A 24,956-nucleotide genomic window follows, 5' to 3' on the forward strand; every position below is an offset into this window, starting at 1 on the left:
AGAGTTAACAATTCCCTCCTCCCCAGAAACCTAAGTTCAAATAAGCTGTTAGCTGTTAATTGGGTGTGACCGAGACCATGTATTAAATGACAAAACTGACATTATTTCATCAATACATCTACGAGCAGCTGCAAAATAGAAGTAATATATGTATTCCCTACGGTATTCCCACACCCAGAACACGCCCCCTTCACATCTGTACATAATCAGCAACTTTTCAACGCATGCTACTTATACATAGTATTTGTGGATAACAAATGAACCACAGATACTGTTTTCTGTAAAAATGTCTGTAACAGAAGTGTGCATGAGTACCAAAGTGTCCATGGGGAGGTGAACTTCATCGCCTACAAAAACAACTTGTGATCTTTACTTTCTTGGTAAACATGGAGTTTAAAACTTTCTTTAGCATTAATTCTGCGAAATAAATGAACATAATTATTTCCCCCCTCCCCAACTACTAGCAGCATTTTCTCAGAATTCTAGAAACTATTTGAAAACTATTCAAATAGTCTAAATTATACAAACCCATGAGCTACTACACTCAAAGTTTTAAGAATGGTTATGCACACAATTTTTCTGGATGCATGACCTCCTTTGACTTTTAGAATTTTGCTTATTTGTTAAATATATACAGTAACCTATTTAAATTGCAGAAGTCCCTAACATTTCATTACCTTGCCTTTCCAAATTCAGGGCAAGTTACTAACTGAGGTACAGCAGCTTTTGTTCTCCCATCTACTTCAGTCATGCATACATATTCATAAGGAAGCAACCTATTGCATATGACTCCAAAAGATGTCCAGAAATTACATATATAACCAGAGAGAGATAACTATACCAGTGCTACCTTTTTGGTAAATTAGGCTGCAATCTGAAATGATTTTGGTTGCCTCACCCCAAATCACAGCTAATGTTCAGGCACTACACATATCCATAAAGAAAGTCAAAGGGATTGTCAATCTGATCAGGAAGAGTCCACTAGCAGATGGCAAGACCTATGTTCGCTCTACCTGGCTCTAGTGATGCTACAGTCTTTCACTTCCCATAGCACACCAATGCAGCACATACCAACAAACCTTCTATACCCTGACAAACAAAATACTGACTTGGAAAATATAGAAAATCTATCCAGAGAATAATGGTCCTACAACTATTTGACTATCACTACATTAGTTACCCCTCAGGGGTATTACACATATTGAGTACAATATGCTGAGAATCACAATGTGCCTTTCTTTATATATTCATATTCATTTCCCATCATAATGAATGGAAGCAGCACTCAATTTATGTAAATACATCTACAACTCTCTTTCACAGTGTCTTGTAAATGTAACTGTTCAGCTATAATGCCCTTGGCCCTCTACCTGGTGAGGTGTAAGCCTTCAATCTTCATATATATTTTAGAATTTTATATAGATAATAATTTTAATAAAAGATTATATATATATTTTTATATACATTATATATATATATATATGTAACATATACATAATCTTTTACTAAAATTCTAAAAGCAAATCTAATCATTATCATAATTAACATGAAAAGAAACAATTTTAAAATGTCTTGTATAGGAAGGGAAAGATGCAAGGAAAGGAAAAAAAAGTAGTAAGTTTTCCTCCAACCCTCACCAAAAAAAGCTATTCTCCGAATGAATTATTAACACAAGAGCCCAAACACTGGAGCTTAATAAATGCAAAAAAAAAAAAAAAAAAAAAATCAACAATGTATATGTGGGGAAAGAACGGCCTATAATGTGTATCACCACATATCAAGCCTGAAAAAAAATGATCAAAGTAAGTATTTGAACAGGTGAAAAAATGCAAGTATCTGTCATGCCCTAAAGAGCATAACCTTTTCTGTTTTTATACATAATTTAAAAACTTACAGTACCTTAAAGTCATATACATTGAATGTATACCCAGGAAACATACAATGCTTATACCAAACTGATCACAAAGCATGTCATGTTTAGTAAGAGCGATTAAGACAAGCTGCGATCACTCTGAAAAATGGCAGACTGAATGAGTTCTATTACGCATATCCCAAATTCTCCATTTCATTCCTGTACCGCTGTTCAGACACCTTGCTTTTGTGCAGCTTGCTTTCTAAATGCTGTCGAAACTCTGTTTCCTCGCCAGCACCAGCGTTGCACATTGAACAATAGAACTGGCCACTTGGAGTTACACACATAGCTAGATCGCGAGGAATTCGCTGGCGAGAATGTGGATTGAAATAAGGACCTGCAAGGATAATCAAAGGGATATGTGAATAGTAATGCAAAAATATTGGAAAAGTTATAGCACACCACTGCACCCAACTTTATAATTTCACATTAAGCAGAGAGTAATTGATAATCTTCAAATGCCCAGAACGTTTCTAAGTACTTTACAACTATATATGAATTTTAAAGTTTTGAGAAATTTGCACTGAATACTTGGATAAAGAGTAAAACCCAAGATAGTTGGATTGATGGTGATAATGAAGAGAAACATTTATGGACTGTAATATCAGCTACCGAGCTTCCTATATTTGATGGCCTGCATCTCATTTTTAAATATATAAGTATTATAAGGACAAGTTGATACTTGAAGCAGTTTTATTTTTTTTGTTATTCATAGTAACATAGTAACATAATAGATGACGGCAGATAAAGACCCGAATGGTCCATCCAGTCTGCCCAACCTGATTCAATTTAAATTTTTATTTTTATTTTTTTTAATTTTTCTTCTTAGCTATTTCTGGGCAAGAATCCAAAGCTTTACCCGGTACTGTGCTTGGGTTCCAACTGCCAAAATCTCTGTTAAGACTTACTCCAGCCCATCTACACCCTCCCAGCCATTGAAGCCCTCCCCTGCCCATCCTCCACCAAACGGCCATACACAGACACAGACCGTGCAAGTCTGCCCAGTAACTGGCCTAGTTCAATATTTAATATTATTTTCTGATTCTAAATCTTCTGTGTTCATCCCACGCTTCTTTGAACTCAGTCACAGTTTAACTCTCCACCACCTCTCTCAGGAGCGCATTCCAGGCATCCACTACCCTCTCCGTAAAGTAGAATTTCCTAACATTGCCCCTGAATCTACCACCCCTCAACCTCAAATTATGTCCTCTGGTTTTACCATTTTCCTTTCTCTGGAAGGAACTATGTTGAATTATATATTGTTTTGGCCAAGTCTTGAGTAGCTTTCATAAAATAGGCACCCCTTTATAAAATCAAGCCCTATATTAAAAGCTTACATCATGGTGATGTAAAAACATAGATAACTGAATCTTTGGGAAGGTTGTACCAAAACCAATCTATTTGTGATTTATAAACAGTTGTACAGAATATTGTCCTTTTTTTTAACTTTCATGAAAAGAATTAAATATTTGTTTTTATTTATTTAGCCCGTCCTCCCAAAGGAGCCCAGAACGGGTTACAAGAATACATTCATAGTATTATAAGTAAGACAAACTTTGTTGGGAAAACCAAACTTGGTGTACATAGAGGTATAAATTTCAGCTTTTACAGTATAGTCATTAACATAAAGATTTGAAGATACAGACAGTGAACATAGGGTGTTTTAAAAATTGCAGTATTTTCTGAGAAGACAGTCTATGGTGGTTTAAATTACATCATTTCCCATATGGACATAGTCTAACATAGGTAAAATAGCTTTGTAGGTTTGTGCGTCATTGAAGTATGGTGGGTTTTTGGTACGGTGGTCTGACGTAAAGGTATCTGTATTCGAGATAGCATGGGACAGGCATGTGGGATCTCTTAGGGAGAAGATAATGGATGGTGGTGAAGAGCAGACTGGAGGGGCCATTAGGTCTTTATCTGCCATCGTGTTTCTATGTTTCAATGTTTGAGGCTTGTGCAAATACGGACAGAGTCCGCAAGGTTGCGGGTGGAGACTATACATATATGTAAACAAGACGTGAAAAAAAACTGGCGGTACCTGTAGGACTTTGAGTAGTGTATGTATTTCTTCTGTTCTGCAGCATTTTATATTCATTCCCTTCTTTACGTACTCTTCTTTTACTTGGTTCTGCTGAATCCCTGATAATGAAAACATGGTATATTTAAAAAGATACTGTAAATGGGCATAGATGTTTTAATTATGTATACCAAACTTTTAGATAGCAGCTTAAAACACTTTTATTCTACCAACTGTTACAAAATGTATCGCATGCAGCTGGCACAGAGATACATAATTCTCCCTCCCCCCCCCACAAGTCAGACCCAATACTTACAATGCATCAGCGTGAGCAATAACCAAGACTCATCCCCAAAATGAGAATCAGATACAAATATGTTTCCAAAATAAAAAAGGAATTTTGGAGAAAAAATTGGAGAAAATATTTCTTCACTCAATATGCAAGTTAAAACTCTGAAATTTATTTTCAGAGAATTTGGTAAAAGCAGTTAGCTTAGTAGGGTTTAATAAAATAATAATAATAAAAAGATTTGGATAATTTCCTAAAAGAAAAATCCAAAAGCCATTGTTAAAATGGGGAAAATCCACTGCTTTTTTTTTTTTTTTTTTTTTTTTGGATAAGTAGCGTAAAATCTGTTTTATGCTTTTGGTATACTGCTGGATACTTGTGACCTGGATTTGCCACTCTTGGAAACAAGATACTGGGCTTGATGGATCTTTGGTCTGTTCCAGTATGACAATGCTTATGTTAATATAAAAATTAAACTGTCCTAGTAGCACTGAGATCAGCCTTAGTGAAAGTTAACCAATACCTACGAGAGCGCATTGTTTTGTGCTTCAGCTAGACGTAGCCTCTTAGCATGATTCTTCCCTTGATAGTGAGCCTGAGCCACAACAGGAGAACTAAATGAGGCATCGCACATTTTGCAGTAATCATTCTCTGTTGCCATAATCACACGACCAGCTGGTCTGGAAGAGCCCACCTAGCAAGAAAGAATTGATCATCATAAATAGTTTTCTTTGATTTCACAAATGCTTATATTGCATAACATCGTCTCTTGATTTCAATCCCTACTAAGCATACAAAGGGCTTATGACAAGAGGCACAAAGTCTGAAACATGACATATTCCAAGCCATCTACTTTAAACAATTTAAGATTTTCTAGTCACTTCGTTGCCTAAATATTAACTCAGTAGCAAGGCTGAGAATGACATAAGAGCTCTATAAGAATATTCCACAGGTGTCCTACAGAATCAGGAAAGAATAAAAGAATACCAGTTCAGTCTAAGGCGCTCATTTTCACAGCAAACAGATGTCTTCAAATGGCCAAAAAAAGTCCACCTGCCAAGAAAACAACTGAATCATGATTTTTCAATAAGGCAGAATCTTGATGTTTTCCACCAAGTTCGGCCAAACAGCAAGGGGGTTTGTTAGAGGAAAGGGGATGGGATTGGATATTCCACCTTTCTGTGGTTGCAATCAAAGCAGTTTACATATTATATTACAGGTACTTATTTTGTACCTGGGGAAATGGAGGATTAAGTGACTTGCCCAGAGTCAAGAGGAGCTGCAGTGGGAACTGAACCCAGATTCTCAGGCTGCTGTACTAACCACTAAGCTACTCCTCCACTCTCACATTTTGGGTGGGACAAGGGCAAGCACAAAATTAGAACATCTTTTAGCAATAAGAAGTACATTTTTATCTAGATTTGCTTCAATCACGTCCAAGTTAAAAAAAAAAAAAAAGCTCTGAATTACCAGCTGACCACTGGAAAGATTACTGTTTGATCCCTCCTTAATCCCTCAGTGGATGCTGTCTCCCTCCCACCCCTTAAGAAGTGAAACTGAAAGGGGATACGATAGAATCGGGTATTATGGGCATACCCAACAGAACAGTAAGCTGTTCAGTAGTTCAGTTATTATGTGCCATGACTGAACAATGGGATCCAGGCCCACACCTCTCTCTACCTAATACATCTGTGGTGGAAACTGTGAGTTCTATAAAACCACCAAAGCTACCTACAGTACCTAAATACAGGAGACACCTGCAGGCTTGAAGGCTATCGTACTGGTACACACTGTAGTTAAGATAGTAGGTTTTATTCTGTTCCTGTAGGGTTCACAATTCAAAATAAAGAAGTTATAGTGGGAATTGTACCTGGGTGCCACTAAGTCCACTGCACTGACCTTCTGATCTGTAAGGACATCTCTGTATAGCCATTTTTCTCAAAATGATGCTAGAGAGATGTTCCTGTGCCTGTTTTTTTGGCATTTATAAGCTGGTGCATCAGTTTGGAAAATGTCTCTTCCATTTAGACGTCATCTGTGCAAAAACGTTCACCTTAGAGCCATATTTGAAGTAGAAACCCAGATGTTTTTCAGTGACAAAGACCTCCACACCTCAAGCTGTAAGCCTATCACAATCTGGTTGATGGTTAAAAAAAAAAACAGGGGATACCATAGCTTCTGAGTCTGGAAACTGCAAGGTAAAATAAATGCAAAACCATACATAACACTGCTTAATAACGCAGTACAAATCCAATTGACCTGATGTCAGTCAGGACCAAAGTAAGCTGCATGGTAGAGGTGCATACCAAACCCAATATCCCTCCTTTGGATAACACCTAGGGGTTTTTTTTGGCCATTAAAGCATTCTACAATTAAAAAAAAAATCCTTAGAATTCATTGTGGATTCTAGACTTCATACTCTATGAAACATCTGAATTAAAATGCAATATTATCCCCTGCTTTGAGGTTTTATTTCAGACATGTTTACACCTTACTTGTGGTGTGGGAAGAGTAAGCACAGATTGAGCTGGAGGCTCCACTGGATTATTCATCCTAGAGGAAGCTGGACAACTGTTTGCTGCACAGTAATTGCGAAGCTTCTTGCTGTGGTTTTTACCCTGAGAATAAAAAGAAAAAATCATTGGGATGTCCAAAAATTCATTCATAAGGATCAGAACAGGAAATATAAATAAAAAAATTGAAATATTTTACAATTATTCAGCTAGCTATCATTTCAAAAGACATCTAATCAAGCAAACTAAAAAGCAAATGGTTATAAATAGTCAAGGGCAGTAAAATGCTGCAAACAGATTTGATTTTCCAGATTTTCATTAGGAATAGTCATGAGACAGATTTGCACTTATTTCACTGAACACAAGCATAATTTAGCAATTTTTAAAAAAACTAGCCCTGTCTGCGGCAAGTGAGGACCACAGCTTTATCATTACTAAAATAGATAACTAATGTAGATGCTTTTTCTCACTGTATTTGCTAATACAATTGTTCATCTCTACAGATTTTGCCACATTGTCTGGTATTCCTAAAGACAGAATGGGAGAACTCATACTAAACACAGGTCTCAAGTCTTGTGAGTCTGGGGGGTGGGGAGGACAAATGAAGAATAAGGGGAGAAAGAGCAAGAGATTTAATTATGAATGAAGAATAGTTTCATTGTATAAAATCTGTAAGAACAATAAGAAAAAGGGTTTAAAAAGTGCCCTGAAAAGTGTCCTAGGAAACGGGGGGAGGGGGGGAAGTAAAAGGCATGTACAGTTCTTTTACAATATACATACACACTATGCAATACCCCTTCAACAGGGATGCACCACTGTCAGGCTTAATAGAAAGTATCTGTATAAGGAACTATACTGGCGGACAAGTTCCTTTCAGAAACTGCAAAAGAAAGACATTCTATGCAAATTAAGCACAGAGGGTGGTGGATGCCGGAAACAATTTCCCAGTGAAGTTTGTAGAAACAAAAATAGGTGATGGAATCAAAAATGCATAGGATAAACAAACAGAGAATCCCAAAATAGAAAGAGGATGGAATCAAAATAAAACTTAAATGACCTCATGACTGTTGACGTGTTATGAAGGCCATGAGTGGTGCACCTCTGTAGTTGAGAAGTCAGTCCAGTGCCGAGTAGACTTCTATTGTCCCCAAAATGGCATAACACAGATCAGCAGGGGCTCCAGCAGTTGAAATAAGTCCAATGCCAGACAGAATTCTAAGGGCTGTGACCCAAAAACAACAAAGACAGTTCAGGATCTGTTGTTGGACAGACAGGGTGGACCATGCAGGTCTCTATGTGCAATCATTTTACTCTGTTACTATATCCTGCTCTCTCTCTACTCTTATTTACACTCCCCCTTGACAAAACCATAGTAACAGTTCCAACACCCTGTATCGGTAGCATGGAATATTGCTACACCTTGGGTTTTGGCCAGGTACTAATGACCTGGATTGGTCACCGTGAGAACGGGCCACTGGGTTTGATGGTCTGACCCAGTAAGACTATTCTTATGTTGTTATGTACTGCCGCAGCCAGCGCTAAAAACCACACTACAGTTTTGTCAAGGGGGGGGTCAATATATAAACAATTATTTGAAGTAGTCATTATTTTTCCTACCAAAATTCAAGAGCTAAGGAAGGACTGGCATACCCCCAAAGGTCTGCTGTAGCTCCTTTACCGCCCGACTAAATTTTTTCCATTTTTTGTTTCCCTGAAAAAGAAGTCTTACCCCTTCTTCTATAAAACTGTGCTAGCAGTTTCTAGCGCGGGGAGCCGCACTGAATGGCCTGCGCTGCTCCCGATGCTCATAGAGTTCCTATGGGCATCGAGAGCAGCATGGGCCATTCAGTGCGGCTCCCCACACTAGAAACTGCTAGCACAGTTTTGTAGAAGAGGGGGTTAGTAAATCATTAGTGTAATGCATTACTGTACAATTCTGGCAGAAAATAGCAGTCTGTCTTATTCAAGCATGCTATTAGCAGAATGCCAGCACTCTTCCTCATCCCAAGCCAGGTGCAACTAACTATTTATTTATTTATTTATTCATTCATTCATTCATTTGGATTTATTACCTGCCTTTTCATGAACAGATTCACCCAAAGCGGTTTACAATACACTGAATAGTAATCCAGTACTCTTAAGTATTTTCCTAGCAGGTTCACTTATCAGCTGTAGCACACCAATCCCATCCTCTATCTCAGGGGTCCCTAACTACCAGGCTGCGGACCAGTATCGGGCCGTGGGCTGTGCTGAACCAGGGTGCACAGAAATTTTATTTTATTTACATTACAGGCAGTCCCCAGGTTCTGGCCAGCTCCCTCCTCCCAGCCACACTTCTCTTCACAAAGCCGCAAGCGGCTGCTCCTATACACTGCCCGTGGCTGACCCAGAAGCCTTCCTTCTAGGCTTCCGGGTCAGCCGAGGGTCATGCGTAGGAACCGCAGTCATTTCTTTGTGAAGAGGGAGCCAGCCTGAACAAGTAAACACCCATGGGAAGGAGGCACAAACTTGGGACACAGACTAGAGGGAGGGAAAGACACAAAAAGAAAGAACAAACTTCGGACAAAGGATGGAAAGGAGGACGGAAGGAGAGAAGGGGCATGAACTTGGGACATAGGATGGAAGAATGGAGGGAGTGAGAGAAAGAGATGCTGAAGTGGGGGATGGAATAGAAAGGGAGAATTGTTGGGCATGGGTGTCTGAGTGAGGGGGAAAGAGAAGGTGCACATAGGGAAATTAAGAAAGAGGAGAATTGTTGGACATGGTGGTAAGAGAAGAGTGAGGTAGAGATGCATGGGGAAGAGAGAGATGAGAGAGAGAAATGTTGGATGTGTTGGTGGTGAAGAAATAGTGAAACAGATGGAAAGAGATGCAAGCAGGGCCTCAAGGAGGTGGAGAAGGTGGGAAGAATACTAGGATCAGGCAGAGGGGGAAAAAAAAAAAGTTGCTCAGAAAGAATTCTTCCAGGTTAGCCATGGGCATTATGGTGTGAGGGAGGGAGGAATGTTGGACATGGTGGTGGAAGCAACAGAGGGAGAGATATGGCATTGTTTTGGAGAGGGCCATTCAAGGAGAAATGTTGGGTATGGGGCTGGTGGGCAGGGGTGAAAGATGCTGCACATGGTAATAATAGAAATAAAGTGCATAATATAAAATGTTATAATTACATTTACATTATATATGTAATAATTAGATTATGCACTTTATTGATTATGTGCTTGAATCCTTCCCTCCTCCCCCTCTGGGTCTGTGGAAAAATTGTCTTGCATGAAACCGGTTCCTAATGCAAAACAGATTGGAGACTGCTGCTCTAATCACATCTCCCTCTCATCTCATCCTCCTTCCCTCTCTCATTGTCTTTGGGCTAGATTCACTAAGCTGACTGATCATGTCCCGACTGTTTTGCAACCCCAACCCGATTCACTAACCTGCCTCCCGATCCCATCCCCCTATGCAAATGAGTGAAAATGACATGCAAAACAGGAAGGCAGCGATTTACTAAAAATAAAAGGGAACACCGATTGGGCTGGCCGATCCAAAAATAAGTGACTACTGAGGACCAGACGCTCACGTCCCTGCCGACTCTCCTGCTCCATGCCGCCCTGAAATCTCAGCCCCACAGCCCTGAAATCCAAACTTCTCCCACCCAGACTGATCTGCCACCCCAACTCTGGATCTCTGCAACCCTTTCCTGCAGTGCGAGCCCACGGGTTTAAAACGGGGCTGCACTACAGCGTGTTCCAGAACACACCGCAGTGTAGCCTCACTTTAAACCTGCGGGCTCGTACTACAGGGAAGGCAGCAGAGAGCAGGAGAACCAGGGCAGGTTAAAAAGGCCTTGCGTGTTCTGGCTGAAGCTTCTTTTCTGATAGCTCCCCACTCCCTTCCTGCAAAACACCACGATGATGAATGCAGAGGTTGAACCCCGTGAAAGTCCAAAGCGTCTACAGTTTGGCAGAGTCCTTTGCGCAAAGTACTTGCAGTTGCTCATGCATGTTGCTCAGAGTAACATCTGGCTTTTTATATATTTATGGATTTTTTTTTTTTTTTTTTTGCAAACAAAGAGGGATGCAATAAATGCGGCCAAGTGCAGAGTGATTTCTTATAAAGCAGTCGCCAGTCATCCGCTTTTTTTTTTTTTTTTAATTCCCCTCACCATTTGCAAATACATTCCCTGTTACAGTTGACTCCAGTTCATAAGTGTCTTCCTTGCGCGGAGAAACCATGTGCAGACCATAGACAGGCAAAGAAGATGGTCTGTGCATGTGTCAGGATCGCTTTCCAGCAATCTGTGTCGTCGGGGGGGGGGGGGTTGTTCCTTCGATCGCCCCTGTTTGAATATGGACCCGTAGTGAATTGGTTGGCCTGCCATGGATCGCACATGGATGGGACATGATCGGGCAGGTTAGTGAATCTAGCCCTTTGTCCTTTCTCTAGTCTCCTTCTCTCAACCCAAATCCTACCTAGCAATATCAAATCTTTCCAGCTTCCCCTCCCCCTTTAACTAGCCATTTGAACCGACTGATTGATTTATTGGGATTTATTAATCACCTTTATGAACTTATACACTCTCCATCACCTTAACTTGAGCACTCATTTAACCAGAAGTTCACATCAAGTTACTTCCTACTTAAAAAATAAAAAAAATCAATGCAAATCAACTGATATATATCAGTACATATGAATCTTATGAAATTTAAATGATATGTAAACATCAATTGCAAGCAACAGAAATAGTAGCAAAAGCTAAAAATGTGAATTCATATTTTTTTCTTTAAAAACATAGCCAATCTTCACAAACACTTTATTTCTTTAATTTGTTTTAGATCCCATTCTCCCCAAAGAGCTCAGAACAGGTTACAGGTTAAACATACATAATATACAGTATATTGTACAGGTTAATTTTTAAACCAACGGATCTTCCTAATCGGGAGATAAAAGCTTCAACTTATAAGCAGTGGCTAACACAACAACACATTAATTTGCAAGCTAAAGACCATTCAAATATTTTCTATTGTAATATACACCGTCTAATGATTGGGGGAGGGGAGGTATATTTTACATTTTTCTTATTGGAGAAATAATAAAGGAATGATGGGAGGGGAGGGTGGTAATTTTATGTATTGTAAGATAAATCAGAAAGATTGTCAAATGATATGTTTAATTGTATTGTTTTATTGTTTGTGCACTTGATGTAAGATTGAAAACAAATAAAGAATTTGAAAAAAAAAAAGAAAATAAGACAAATGTGTGCTTGCACAGAATAGCTGGTCACACATGATTACATTAGCAGCTGTATTTTGTAATAACTGTGGTCTTGTAATAATTCTCCTGATATAATGATGGCATGGACAATTTCAAGTTTATCTTCTGAAAAATACTACTGCTACTATTTCTCGAGCACTACTAGATGTACGCAGCGCTGTACAAAGTCACATAGGAGACAGTCCCTGCTCAATAGAGCTTACACTCTAAACAATCAAGACGGATTTATACCCACTGTACCAATTTAAGCCTCTATTAAGAAAGCGGAATCCAAAAACGACACCAAGAATTCTCAAAGACCGAGAGGAATGCATACGCCAGCTAAGCAAGGATGTTCAGTAGGAATCAATGATGACAAAATGCAAACCAACTGAAAATCAATCCAGAGAAAACCAATCATTTTATTTGTTGCCCCAGGAACAAACTTTAGACTGTGAGCCTCCTAAGGACATAGAAAATACTCTGTATATAATATGTACTTTGCAGTATATCAATTACAAAACAGATATCCAATAACTTATATGTTTGGCGCAAGGAATCATGAGATAATAATGATGAACGGAAAGAAGTAAAACAAAATTCTTAATTCCCACAAACCAGTACCAAATGATGTTAAATGAAATAGGGAAGAGCCCTGATGGCATCCTTCAAAATCTTACTGAGCAATCTACTCAGGAATCCAATAAACCACAGCTAACCACAGCCATCCAAACTAGGAAGCTTAGCTTAAGGTCAACGTGAAGTCCACATGCACTATTTTACCTCTCTCATCCAGGATTAAATTCAGGTAGGAGAGTAAAGTCACCTGAAGTGTTTCTGTGCTATAAAGGCTATGGGGCTCATAATCGAAAGAGAAAAACATCCAAAAACCGGCCTAACTCAGCACTTGGGTGAACACTATCAAAATACATCCAAGTGCCGATAATAAAAACAGGTTTTGGATGTATTTATAAACAACCTAGGCCTTCATAGTGCCGCTGAACGACCAGAGCTAAACGGGGCATGTCAGGAAGAGTGTCAAGTGCAGGAGTTAGGTGCGTCGTGGGCCGGCTTAGTTGTACTGCATGTATAACCAAAATTTTTACAGCACAGGATCGACGGAACTTGGACGTTGTGACTTAGACCATTTAAAACATGATCTAAGTCAAAATAAACCACCTAGTGACCAGATAAGCACTGCAAACACATAATACAGACCCCCACACACTACCCTAGTGATCACCGATCCCCACAACCCCCATAAAAATATTAATCACAACTTGAAAATTGTGCCTCCAGAACATCATCACCTGGCAGCCTGGCATAGGAAAGCCTAGTCGTGCTGCACAGAGGCGTCTTAAGCTGTCTTGGGGGTGGGTTAGGGACCCATGGAGAGGAGGACCCATGCCCGTAAGCCCCTGTAATCACTGCACTGATATTGAAACATGTGCACTCCCCTATACACCCCCAAAACTCTTTTGTACTGGCATATAAGTGGCTCCTGTAGCCATAAAGGCTATTGAGGTGGTAGATAAGTGGGTCTAGGGGATTCTGAGGGGCTCACCAAGACCTATAAGGGAGCTGTAGTGAGATGATGACATGGCACTCTTTTTGTGAAGTTCACAGCAGTGCCCTGTAATGTACCCCACTATTTAGGTGCTATGTCTGGGTGTTCAGTCCATCACATTGCAGACCCCTCCCACGTACAACAGGGCTTGTTCTAGGCATTTTTGACTTGGACGAAAAGTTGGACCAAAATTTATTATAAAGATGGATGGTCTAGCAGCTTGGATGATCAGATCGGCAGGACGTATACTTAGATGATTTTCGAAACAAAAAAAAATTTGAACGTATTTTTCGAAAATGTGTCCTAAGCTGTTTTCAACTTTGGAAGACTTGTGACTTAAACAAAAACGGACTTAGACATTCCTTTTGATTATGCCCCTCCACAGCATTCTGATGTGTGGGATCAACACCAAATTTGTTTTGCTTTAGATAAAAGCTGCAACTATCAAACCTGCTCAGAATGCAAAAACTAGCCTGTCACAAAATCCCTTCTGGACAAATGTGCCATAAAATAATATTACCATCTCAGTTATATTGCACATCTCTCTTATGCATAAGCATCAAAATGAAATCCAATCGTAAACACCTTTGGGGCATCCACAAAGGTTTCTAATTTTTAGTTTGTTGCCCAGTTTATCATTCTTACCTGGTAATGAGCTTGCGCTTGTTGGGCTGAATTTAAAGTGACATTGCAAAGTTTACAGGACAGAGGTTTGCAAAGATCCTCAAGTGCAGGATCCTGCTCCAACAGTTTTGCAAGCTCTTCGTCTCGTGCAAGTTCTAGGGGAACTTCACGTCCAGACCAAGACTGTTTTCTTGGAGACAGCAATATGGCTGCTGCTGGCTTTGTAACCACTGAGACAGGTAATGGAAATGGAGGCTGTTCAGGATGAGCTGGAGGACTCGCATGCTGCAACACAATCATTGGCTGGAAACACTGCTGGCAGGGTTTTTCAGGAAAGGAAAGTTTTGTCTTGAAATCTGAATAAACACAAGAAACTAGAACTCAGTTATACAATATCATCACATAAAATTATGATTCATAAATCCAATCAACAATCTTTAAATTTTCTTCTTTAAATTTACATTACAGTAGATCTTAGAAACTCAAGTAGGTATTTCCTTCAAATCTGTCATAACTATATTGTAAGCTCTTTTGAGCAGGGACTGTCTCTTCCATGCAGAAAAAATTAGCAGTATAAGGGATGTCCTAGTGACATTGATATTATGAGGCAAACTGACCTAGATCATCTGCTTTTCAGAAGGCTTCTAAATAAATTGTAGGCAGGATCAGAAGCATGCAAAGTTTAAAACAAGCTGGATATATGAACACTTCTAATCAACAGACGGAAGCAGAGCTATGGAGTCAGTACACCAAATTTTCGACTCCAACACCTCTATTTTTCTACTGTCCAGCTCTGATATTAGGCTTTAAATGTTTTGTCCTGGATGTAAAGTACTGGTAATATAAGTTATATTTACCAGTACCTTAGATCCAGGGCATAAGTATAAAATGATAAATTTACCATATTATAATGTAAAGTTTTTATTTTGAAGCTGGAGTCAGAGTAGGTGGAACACTTTGCCTCAGCATGTAAGAGAGGAAAATGATTTAAGTCATTTTAAAAGTATCTTATGTTCTTAAAGAGTTTCCTTTTAATTAAAATTTTAATCTTTAAATTATGTTCAAATTTTATATTAGTTTCTTCCAAGTTTTCACTTTTCCCTCCCTAATGTTCTTTCCATCAATGGTTCTCCTCTGTACTTTAAAGCATTGAATTGTAGTTCTGTCCCTTTTTACCTTGTGTATTGATTAGTCTGCATGTCTGTTGGTCTAACCCCATCATTTTAAATGGTATGTCAAAATAAATACTTATATTTTTTATTAATGTATTTTGCTTACTAAATCTAAATAAGTGATTCATCAAATTAAAATAAAACTTGAAACTTCTCCCCCCCTCTGTCAGTTGCTGGAAGTGACAAGGACCCTCCCCCCTCCCCTCAGTCAGTTGCTGGCAGCAACAAGGACCGCTCCCCCACCTCCCTCTCTTCCCCTCCTTTTCCCTCCCTCAGTCAGTTGTTGGCAGCGACAAGGACCCGCTCCCCCTCCTCCCCCCTACCCTCAGTCAGTTGCCGGCTGTGACAAGGACCCTGTCCCCCCTCCCCTCAGTCAGTTGTTGGCAGCGACAAGGACACTCTCCCCCTTCTTTTCCCTCCCCCTCCCCTCAGTCAGTTGCTGGCAGCACAAAGAACCCTCTCCCCCCTCCCCTCAGTCAGTTGTTGGCAGCGACAAGGACCCGCTCCCTCCTCCCCTCAGTTAGTTGCCGGTAGAGATAAGGACTCACTACCCTCTCCCTCTCCCCTCAGTCAGTTGCTGGCACTGACAAAGACCATCTCCCCCTCCCCTCAGTCAGTTGCCGGCAGCAACAAGGACCCTATCCCCCTCTTCTCTCTCTCCCCCTCCCCTCAGTCAGTTGTTGGCAGCGACAAGGACCCGCTCCCCCTCCTCCCTCAGTCAGCTGCCAGCAGTGACAAGGACCCTCTCCTCCCTCCCCTCAGTCAGTTGCCGGCAGCAACAAGGTCCCTCTCCCTCTCCATCCCGTCAGTCAGTTGCTGGCAGCAACAAGGACCCGCTCTCCCTCCTCCCTCTCTCCCCCCTCAGTCAGTTGCCGGCAGTGACAAGGACCCTCTCCCCCTCCTCCCTCCCCTCAATCAGTTGCCGGCAGCAACAAGGAGCCTCTCCCCATCCTCCCTCTCTCCCCCCATAGTCAGTTGCCGGCAGTGACAAGGACCCTCTCCCCCTCCTTTTCCCTCCCCCTCCCCTCAGTCAGTTGCTGGCAGCGACAAGGACCCGCTCCCCCTCCTCCCTCTCTCCCCCCTCAGTCAGTTGCCGGCAGTGACAAGGACCCTCTCCCCCTCCTCAATCAGTTGCCGGCAGCAACAAGGACCCTCTCCCCCTCCTCCCTCTCTCCCCCCATAGTCAGTTGCCGGCAGTGACAAGGACCCTCTCCCCCTCCTTTTCCCTCCCCCTTCCCTCAGTCAGTTGCTGGCAGCGACAAGGACCCGCTCCCCTCCTCCCTCTCTCCCCCCTCAGTCAGTTGCCGGCAGCGACAAGGACCCTCTCCCCCTCCTTTTCCCTCCCCCTCCCCTCAGTCAGTTGCTGGCAGTGACAAGGACCCTCTCCCCCTCCTCCCTCTCTCTCCCTCCCCTCGGTCAGTTGCCGGCAGTGACAAGGACCCTATCCCCCTCTTCCCTCTCTCTCCCTCCCCTCGGTCAGTTGCCAGCAGCGACAAGGACTCGCTCCTCACCCGCAGCCTTTCTCCCAGCGGCAGCCTCCCCGAACCAGCGCAGCCTGGGCCTAAAAACAGAGCATTCGCCTCAGCGGGCCCGTGCAGAGCCGGCAGCCGCAGGGAAGGCTCACCGGCCCGGCTCCGTCCGCAGCCCAACATCCAGCAGTCCCGGCCCGGGCCTCCCACGCGTTGTCACCGGCCGCTCCGCTTCCCGCATCCGGCGGCAAGTCGCGCGACCGGCCGCCTGGGTAACGCCGGGCTGAAGTCGCGCGAGAGCCGCTCTTCTCGGAGGCGCGAGGCGCCCTGCGTCGAAGTGACGGAGGCTGGCGCGCGCCCGGGGCGGGGCCGCAGGTGCAGGAGAGGTTCTTTCATTTGTGCGTCACTTCTCACTTTGATGCCGGAACTAACTTCCTTTACTGGGACTTAGGAACCGGCTCTCGGGGGGGGGGGGACTTTGAGCACCCCCCAACACTTGTCTCCTATCATGACCAGGGAGCATCAAGTTGGTGGTGGTTTTTAGTATGGTGCCCCAATCGTTTTGAAAAGTGGATTCAAATATCTCTCCCTTCCTCAAAAGCTGAGCCAAAGTCTAAAAACCTTTGCTGTGGTTTTCCATTTTGGCTTTGTGCAATACATTTTTATAAAATTTGCGTAGTATACTGTAGTGTAACGAAACGATGAGATCTGGATATCCAGTCTCTGGATTGATCTATGTTGCTTTGCTATACTGTATTGTGAATGTATTTATTTGTAAACCACTTAGGATTGTGAGATTCTCCTAGGACAAGCAGGATGAGTTAGCCACATATGGGTGTTGTCCCAATTTGCGGATAAGCTGTCCAATAGCTCAGAAAAATTTTTTTTTCTCTCTCTCTCTCTCAGCACTGCAGTGCCCGGGCCCCACTGGGCATGCCCGAGCTCTACCCATTTCCCCCTGCTTCCCCCTAATCCCCAGTCTTTAGTTAGAAATACTGTAAATGAATAAATGCACACTATTACTGCATCCCCCAGACTTAGCCTAATGCCCAAAAACTAGCTAACTACTTCCTAGACAAGATTGAGAAAAGGAGACTGCGTGGGGATATGATCGAGACCTTCAAAATACTGAAAGGAATCGACAAAATAGAGCAGAGAAGATTATTTACATTGTCCAATTTGACACGGACTAGAGGACATGTAATGAAGATAAGGGGGGACAGGTTCAGGACTAATGTCAGGAAGTTCTGCTTCACTCAGAGAGTGGTTGACACCTGGAATGCCCTCCCAGGGGAGATTATTGCGGAATCTACCGTCCTAGGCTTCAAGAGCAAACTAGATGCATATCTCCTTAAGAGAGGCATATAAAGATATGGTGGACTATAAATTATGCCAGGTGTACACCTGGCAGGGCCTCCGCGTGTGCGGATCGCCGGACTTGATGGACCAAAGGTCTGATCCGGAGATGGCAGTTCTTATGTTCTTATGTTAAAATGAAATAAACTATCCAGCACCAAAAGCACAGTGACCAGATCGGAACCCAAAACAACAGACCCCCTTCAGAGTGGTCCAGATCTGAAGCAATTCTGAACCGGTGGCGTAGCAAGGGTGAGAGGTGCCAGAGGCGGTGGTGTCCCTCCCCTTCCCCCATATCTCTAGTTGAAGTTTCTCACGGCAGTCAACAACGTGCTCCTCATGACCCCGTCAGCTCTCCCTATGCGCGGCACCCAGAAGAGACATTAGCGGGAGAGCCGAAAGGGTGGCAAAGAGCAAGTTGTTGAATGCCGCGAGCAACTTCCATTATTGCAGGGGTAGGGAACTCCGGTCCTCGAGAGCCGTATTCCAGTTGGGTTTTCAGGATTTCCCCAATGAATATGCATTGAAAGCAGTGTATGCAAATAGATCTCATGCATATTCATTGGGGAAATCCTGAAAACCCGACTGGAATACGGCTCTTGATGACAGGAGTTCCCTACCCCTGCATTAGAGATATGAGGGAAGGGAAGGGGGGCGCAGTGTGGACGGGAGTAATGGGAAGAGGCTGGGGGCAGAGAGGAGGAGAAGTGTTGACACCTGGGTGGACCTTCTCCCCCCCCCATACACACACACTACACCAGTGTTTCCCAACCCTGTCCTAGAGGACTACCAGGCCAATCAGGTTTTCAGGCTAGCCTTAATGAATATGCATGGAGCAGATTTGCATGCCTCTCACTTCCATTATATGTAAATCTCTCTCATGCATATTCATTAAGGCTAGCCTGAAAACCCGATTGGCCTGGTGGTCCTCCAGGACAGGGTTGGGAACCACTGCACTACGCCACTGCTCTGAACCAATCTTATCAACAGAACTTTTACTCAGCTAAAAATATTATCCACTTGAAGCTGCATACTGGATAAAAATGTCCCCCATGCCTCTTTACTTACATTCCAAACTCCCCAATATCCTGACTAATCTGTCTGCTCAATAACCAGTACAAATGGGCCACATCACACTCACCCCAATCATAAAAAATCTAGGAGCCAATTTATCCACTCCATCCAACTACAGCCCCATAGCCGGTGTCCCATTGCTCACCAAATTACTTAAAACCCTGGTCTGCACACAACTTGCTGCCTACATTGATAAATTATCCTGCCTCCACCCCACTCAGGGCTAGATTCTCAAAACTTTGCGTTAAAAACCGCTGTTGCAGCTGTTATTGTAGCGATTTCAAAAAGGTGAGTCATTCTCCAAAAAACATGCATGCAAATGAGGTTGGCAGAGAGTAGCAAACATTCACTAAATTTGCATGGTGCCCATCACTGGTGATAGCGATCGGCACATGTGCAAAATAAACATACACAAAAACCCCAACAAATCAAAGATCAGCAGCAACACGGCACACAAATGCCCAGGCGAGAGAAGGCCGCAAAGCAGCCTGTCTAGATTGCTGCCGACATTGCTTTTGTTACAAGGTATTTCGGTCTCACGGTTAGCGGGGGAGAGATGGAAGAGTCAGTGGGGGGGGGTGCGCAGTGGCGGCCGGGGGAAGCACTGCTGCCGGCGACTAGGGCTTATTTTCGGTGGTAGGGCAGAATGCAGTAGTTAGGGCTTATTTTTGGGGGTAGGGGTAGGGCAAAACGCAGCAGTTAGGCTGATTTTTGGGTTGAAGAAGTCCGATCACATAACCCCTTCCTACCGACTCCTGCACTGGTTGCCAATGGAGGCACATGCGAAGTTTAAGCTTGGATGTTTCTGCTTTAAGGCACTATACGGTTTAGCCCCTAAATATATAACTGACCTCTTCTCCTTCTCAACCAACAAACATAAGAGAAGCTCACACCCAAAGTTCGTCCCCCCCACCGGTTAGAGGATGTAAATTTAAAAGACACCATCAACATCTCCTCATATCAAGCAGCATCATGGAGCAAAGACCTGGAAAAACTACTTAGGCTTACAAACAACTATTGTGAATTTAGGAAACACTTAAAAACATATCTGTTCTTGAATTACCTAGGTAGCTGATCTGCACAATCTCTCCCACAACAACCGCTCTCATATTCTGTTAGCCACTAACCTCCAACTATGTAAGTTCTACTCAATTGTAGCATTCTTTTTAATCATTGTAAACTGCATAGAACTTCATGGTCCTGCGGTATATAAACTGCTATTATTATTATTATTATACTAGTTGTTTAGCCCGTTACATTAACGGGTGCTAGCAGCCCTTCTCCCTTACTTTTACCTCCTCCCTGTCCAGCAGCACCCCCACCCATTCCCTGCTCCCCCTATATAGCAGTAGCCCTTTTCCTTTTATCTCCCCCTGTTCAGCATCACCCCATTTCCAGCTCCCCATATCCAGCAGTAGCTATTCTCCTTTGCAGGAGCCCTTCTCCCTTCCTTTTATCCCCCCCCCCCTCCCGGTCTAGCAGTACCTCTTCCCTGCTTCCCCTATCCAGCAGTAGGCCTCCCTTCCTGTTACCTCCCCCCCTGTCCAGAATCACCTCTTCCCCGCTCCTCCTGTACTGCAGCACCCCCTTACCTGCTCCCCCTGTCCAGTCCGGTGATCTCCAGCCAACAGGATGGCTCCTGCAGGGAGTCTAGTTCCTGTCCGGTCCGCGCCAGGCGTGCGAGCCTGCTCCGCCCCCTCCCGACCTGCTGGGAGTATTTGAATTAGACCCGACGGTTCCTGTTGAGGGAAGCACTCCTCACCGGACTCAGCGGTGAACTCCAGCCATCGGGCCGACATCCGCCTTGGTTTTTTGTTTTTTTTTAGTTGAAAGATGCGGCGGTGGCTCCTCTCATGATCCCCGCCTGCGTCGGAAGTCCAACGCAGGCGGGGATCGTGAGATTAGCCACCGCCGCGTCTTTCAAAGAATCGTAAGCCGCGCATGCACACTTCCTATGTGTCAAATGCAGGGCTCACTTGACAGTGGATCGCAGGCGCTCCTCTTGTTCTCTGGCTGGTGTTAACGTCTGGGGCATTTTTTATTGTTATGTGTAATCAAGGCAGAGATGAGAAGTGGCTCGAGCCGACGCGCTTCTGCTGGGGACTCGTACAGTCCAGTCCTTCTGGAGAGTGTAGGGCAGTGGGGCCGTAGTAAGAGCGGGGCATGCTGCAGTCTTGGCGGCCACGGACATACGGATCATGGAAGCACGCCGATAAGACTGCGCATGCGCCGCCTACGGTTTTATTATATAGATTAAGACCTATCCCGAAAATCATGCTAGGGCTTATTTTCGGGGAAACACAGTAGGCTTTCCCATACCAAGTGCTGCTGTTCTACAGCCAGGTATGTACTGTTTCATTCAAGTTGGGGGAGGGGGGTCAGTGACCACTGGGGGAGTGTGTGTGGCTCATTACTTAATCCCTCCAGTGGACGTCTAGTCAGTTTGGGTACCCTTTTGGCATTTACGGTAGATGCTTCTCAAACAGGTCTAGTTGAAGATGTCTACATTCCTTCTAGGATGACCTGGGAAAGGTTCAATTATAGCTGCAGGATGTCCAAGGCTGAGCCCACCCAAAGCCCGCCCATTCCCTGCCCATCGCATACCTACCAACATGCCCATCTCTACTCTGGATGCACAGAAGGTAAGATGTCCCGCTAGACCAGTGTCTCTCAAACTGTGAGCCACGGCACAGTGGTGTGCCCCGAAGAGATTCCAGAATTTTACTTTATTTTTAAAAATTCCCTTCATAAGTATACACTAGAATAGATGACATGTATGTCGTGTACGCAAGATTCTGTCAATATTATGAGCATCTGTGTGCGTTTAGGATACAACCGCCCAGACAAGCATCGTTCTTTGACGTGATTTGTCCTTGAAAACTAACGGCAAGTCATTTTCCCTCCCTTTTACTAAACTGCGATAGCAGTTATTAGTGCAGGGAGCCGCGCTGAATGTGCTGCTCCCAACGCTCATAGGAACTCTCCTGCCTCCACCTGCTCATAGGAACTCTATGAGCTTCAGGAGAAGTGCGGAGCATTCAGCACAGCTCCCTGCACCAATAACCACTATCACGATTTAGTAAAAGGGGGGGGGTGTTATTGTTCATTTTTTATGATGTACTTATCCTAACTTGCACAACAAGGCAATCAAGGCTTTGTTACCATTTGGATCTTCTTATCTTTGCGAACTTGGATTTTCAGCTCTGACAAATGAAATTGAAAAAAAAAAGAGAACGACTGCAGATGGTGGATGATGAAATGCATGTTTCCTTGTCGACTATCAAGCCACGTTTTGAGTTAATTTGCATTCAAAAACAAGCACATCCATCGCATTGATTAGCAATTCTATTCTATCTACTTTAGTTTCACTAGTGTTACAATTACCAATACATAGCTTGAAGAACTTTCAATAAATAACTCTCAAATTTAGATTTTTTTTGTTGGATTTGCAATTTTATCATTTCAATTATAATGTGCCGCGAAAAACATTTGCCCCCGTTTAGTGTGCCGGAGCTAAAAAAAAAAGTTTGAGAGACACTGCGCTAGATGTCCAGAAAGTCCGTTATGAAAATGCCCACTTGGACATTTTGAGTAATAAGATGTACGAGTACCAGTTTACTAAATTAATGGCCTTAAAAATAGATCTTCTGAGTGAAGGCAATAATCAAAAACGAAAGCAAACCTTAGTATTCTTGATTTTACTTGCTTGCTTCTATTTCTTCTCATATAGTATCTCTTTTATTCTTTTCACTCTTCAAGAGCAAAGTAACATTCACTTTTCACTCTGTTTCAAACAATGGCCTCAGCGGCTACACTTGAACGTCATAATTCATGTAAAGTTCAAGGCAGCCTCTTCATTGGCCTTTAGCTTAATATTTCATACTGTTTTTAAATATATTCAAGCAGGTTTAAAGCCAATAAATAACTTATCTTACACTGAATGGGGCTCCAGTTTATGCTGTCTTTTGGACATCTATCTTTTTTGAAAATGAGCCCCTTACATCTCAGAAAAAAACTAAAAACTCTTCTCTTTGAGACAGTACAAGTATACTCCATTGACAATCACTAGTATGCTCAACAACAACGAACAATTAGTGTAAACAGTACCTCTAATGTCTTCTCTATATTTCCCTTGTAATAGGCTCGATTCCTTTGTATTTTTCCTCTGTCTTCTTACAATTACTGTCTTCTTCTATACATGTTGTGTGTCTTTTGGTAGTCCCTTCTTTGAAAGTGATCGGCACAAGACGATACGATATATTCTCAGTAGTTGCACCTCAAATCTGGAATTCTCTCCCCCAATATATTAGAGACAAAAAAGATATTAGCCGTTTCAAAACTAATTTAAAAACCCTTCTGTTTAAAGATGCGTTTACCTCCTATATGGAATAATTGCAGTGCAGCAGTCTTTCCAAAAAAAACACAAAACTACCCCTCCTAATGTTTTCTCCTTTCATGTTTCTCTCTTTTTAAAATGATTAATATTGTAACCAGTGTTCCCGCTAAGCTGCGCTGGCGTGCGCTGGCGCACAAAATACTACATCGCAGCGCACAAGTTTCTCGTCACAGCGCACGGCGTACGGCAGATGGCAGGGCGGCGAGAGGAGAATCGGGCGAGTTGGCTCATAACTTGCTGGCGCCCGATATTTTTGGCTCACAGCGAAAAAAGTTTGCTCACAACACCCGCCCGCTTAGAGGGAGCACTGATTGTAACCTGAATCCCTCTTTCCTTCCATCCAGTTGAGTCTGTTGGTCTGTAGGTCAAACCCCCTTTTTTTTTTATTTATTATTATTATTATTATTATTATTACCTTGTATCTTAACATATGTTCAAATTTGGATTTTATAGTAATTCGCTTAGTATTTTATTTATCATTATTTTGTATTTTATTGTACATTCAAATTTAGATTTTAATGTACATCGCTTAGTATTTTATGTATAAGCGATTCATCAAATTTCGAATAAACTTGAAACTTACATTGCTTTGAACCTAGTTAGGCATGGAGCGACTCAAATTGTAGATTAGATATTATTTGAACCCTGGTATGACAGTGTCCCATTGATTATCTTCCTTCCACCTGGTCTCTGAGATGCCAATTTATTAAGTGACATATAATAGAATTTACCTCTCTATGGAGTCCTTTTATGAAGGTGCACTAGTCATTTTAGCATGCGCTAAGCGTCTAGTTCACCTTAGTAAAAGGACTCCCATGTGCAATTATGAGCGTCATTTTAGATTCCAGGGTACATGTGTCATAGAAAACAGACTTTCATTCAGAAATCCATAAACCCTTTTTTTTTTTCCTTTAACCTCTGGCAATAGAATTGGGCCTGTCCCTCCCTTTACCCCTGATCAAGGGCACATTTAGCCTGAAAACCCTCATTTAGCTTGATAAATGACTATTACCATTCTTAATCATTTATATAGTGTCACAAGACATGTGGAGTGCTGCAGAGACACATGTGGGAGACGATCTTTGTCTCATTTCCCTTATTGCTTTTACACCACCCTCGTAGCAACCAGACTGCTCAGAGTGCTTTACAGAACAGTCAAAACATCAATTTAGAATCCATTAGAAAGAAAATAAACCCACAACCCACTCTCCTTAAAAAGGTTATAAATTCCCCATCCCTTAGTCTTACATATTGTTCGACCTCTCAGCTAATCCCACTGAAATCTGTCCTCATTCCTCCCCTTTCCTGTACACTCTCCCT

At 42.6% G+C, this 24,956-nt stretch overlaps 1 protein-coding gene across 3 annotated transcripts; it reads right to left on the reverse strand.

Annotated features, from left to right (window-relative positions):
- Positions 1–348: 348 nt before the first annotated feature.
- On the reverse strand, positions 349–23,467 carry ZMAT3 (zinc finger matrin-type 3). Of its 3 annotated transcripts, none has more exons than XM_033958769.1 (6): positions 23,348–23,467; positions 14,191–14,525; positions 6,717–6,839; positions 4,749–4,915; positions 3,954–4,054; positions 349–2,249 (listed from the first exon to the last, which is right to left on the reverse strand). In XM_033958769.1, the coding sequence occupies exons 2-6, from the start codon at positions 14,467–14,469 to the stop codon at positions 2,041–2,043; spliced, it is 879 nt and encodes a 292-aa protein (XP_033814660.1). In that variant the 5' UTR covers positions 14,470–14,525; positions 23,348–23,467; the 3' UTR covers positions 349–2,040. The 3 variants fall into 3 exon arrangements, with proteins under 3 accessions (XP_033814660.1, XP_033814658.1, XP_033814659.1); XM_033958767.1 differs by lacking the exon at positions 23,348–23,467 and adding an exon at positions 16,966–17,165; XM_033958768.1 differs by lacking the exon at positions 23,348–23,467 and adding an exon at positions 16,853–17,165.
- Between the last annotated feature and the right edge of the window lie 1,489 nt (positions 23,468–24,956).

This window comes from Geotrypetes seraphini, chromosome 9 (assembly GCF_902459505.1).
Source record: "Geotrypetes seraphini chromosome 9, aGeoSer1.1, whole genome shotgun sequence".
NCBI classification, from domain to species: Eukaryota; Metazoa; Chordata; class Amphibia; order Gymnophiona; family Dermophiidae; genus Geotrypetes; species Geotrypetes seraphini.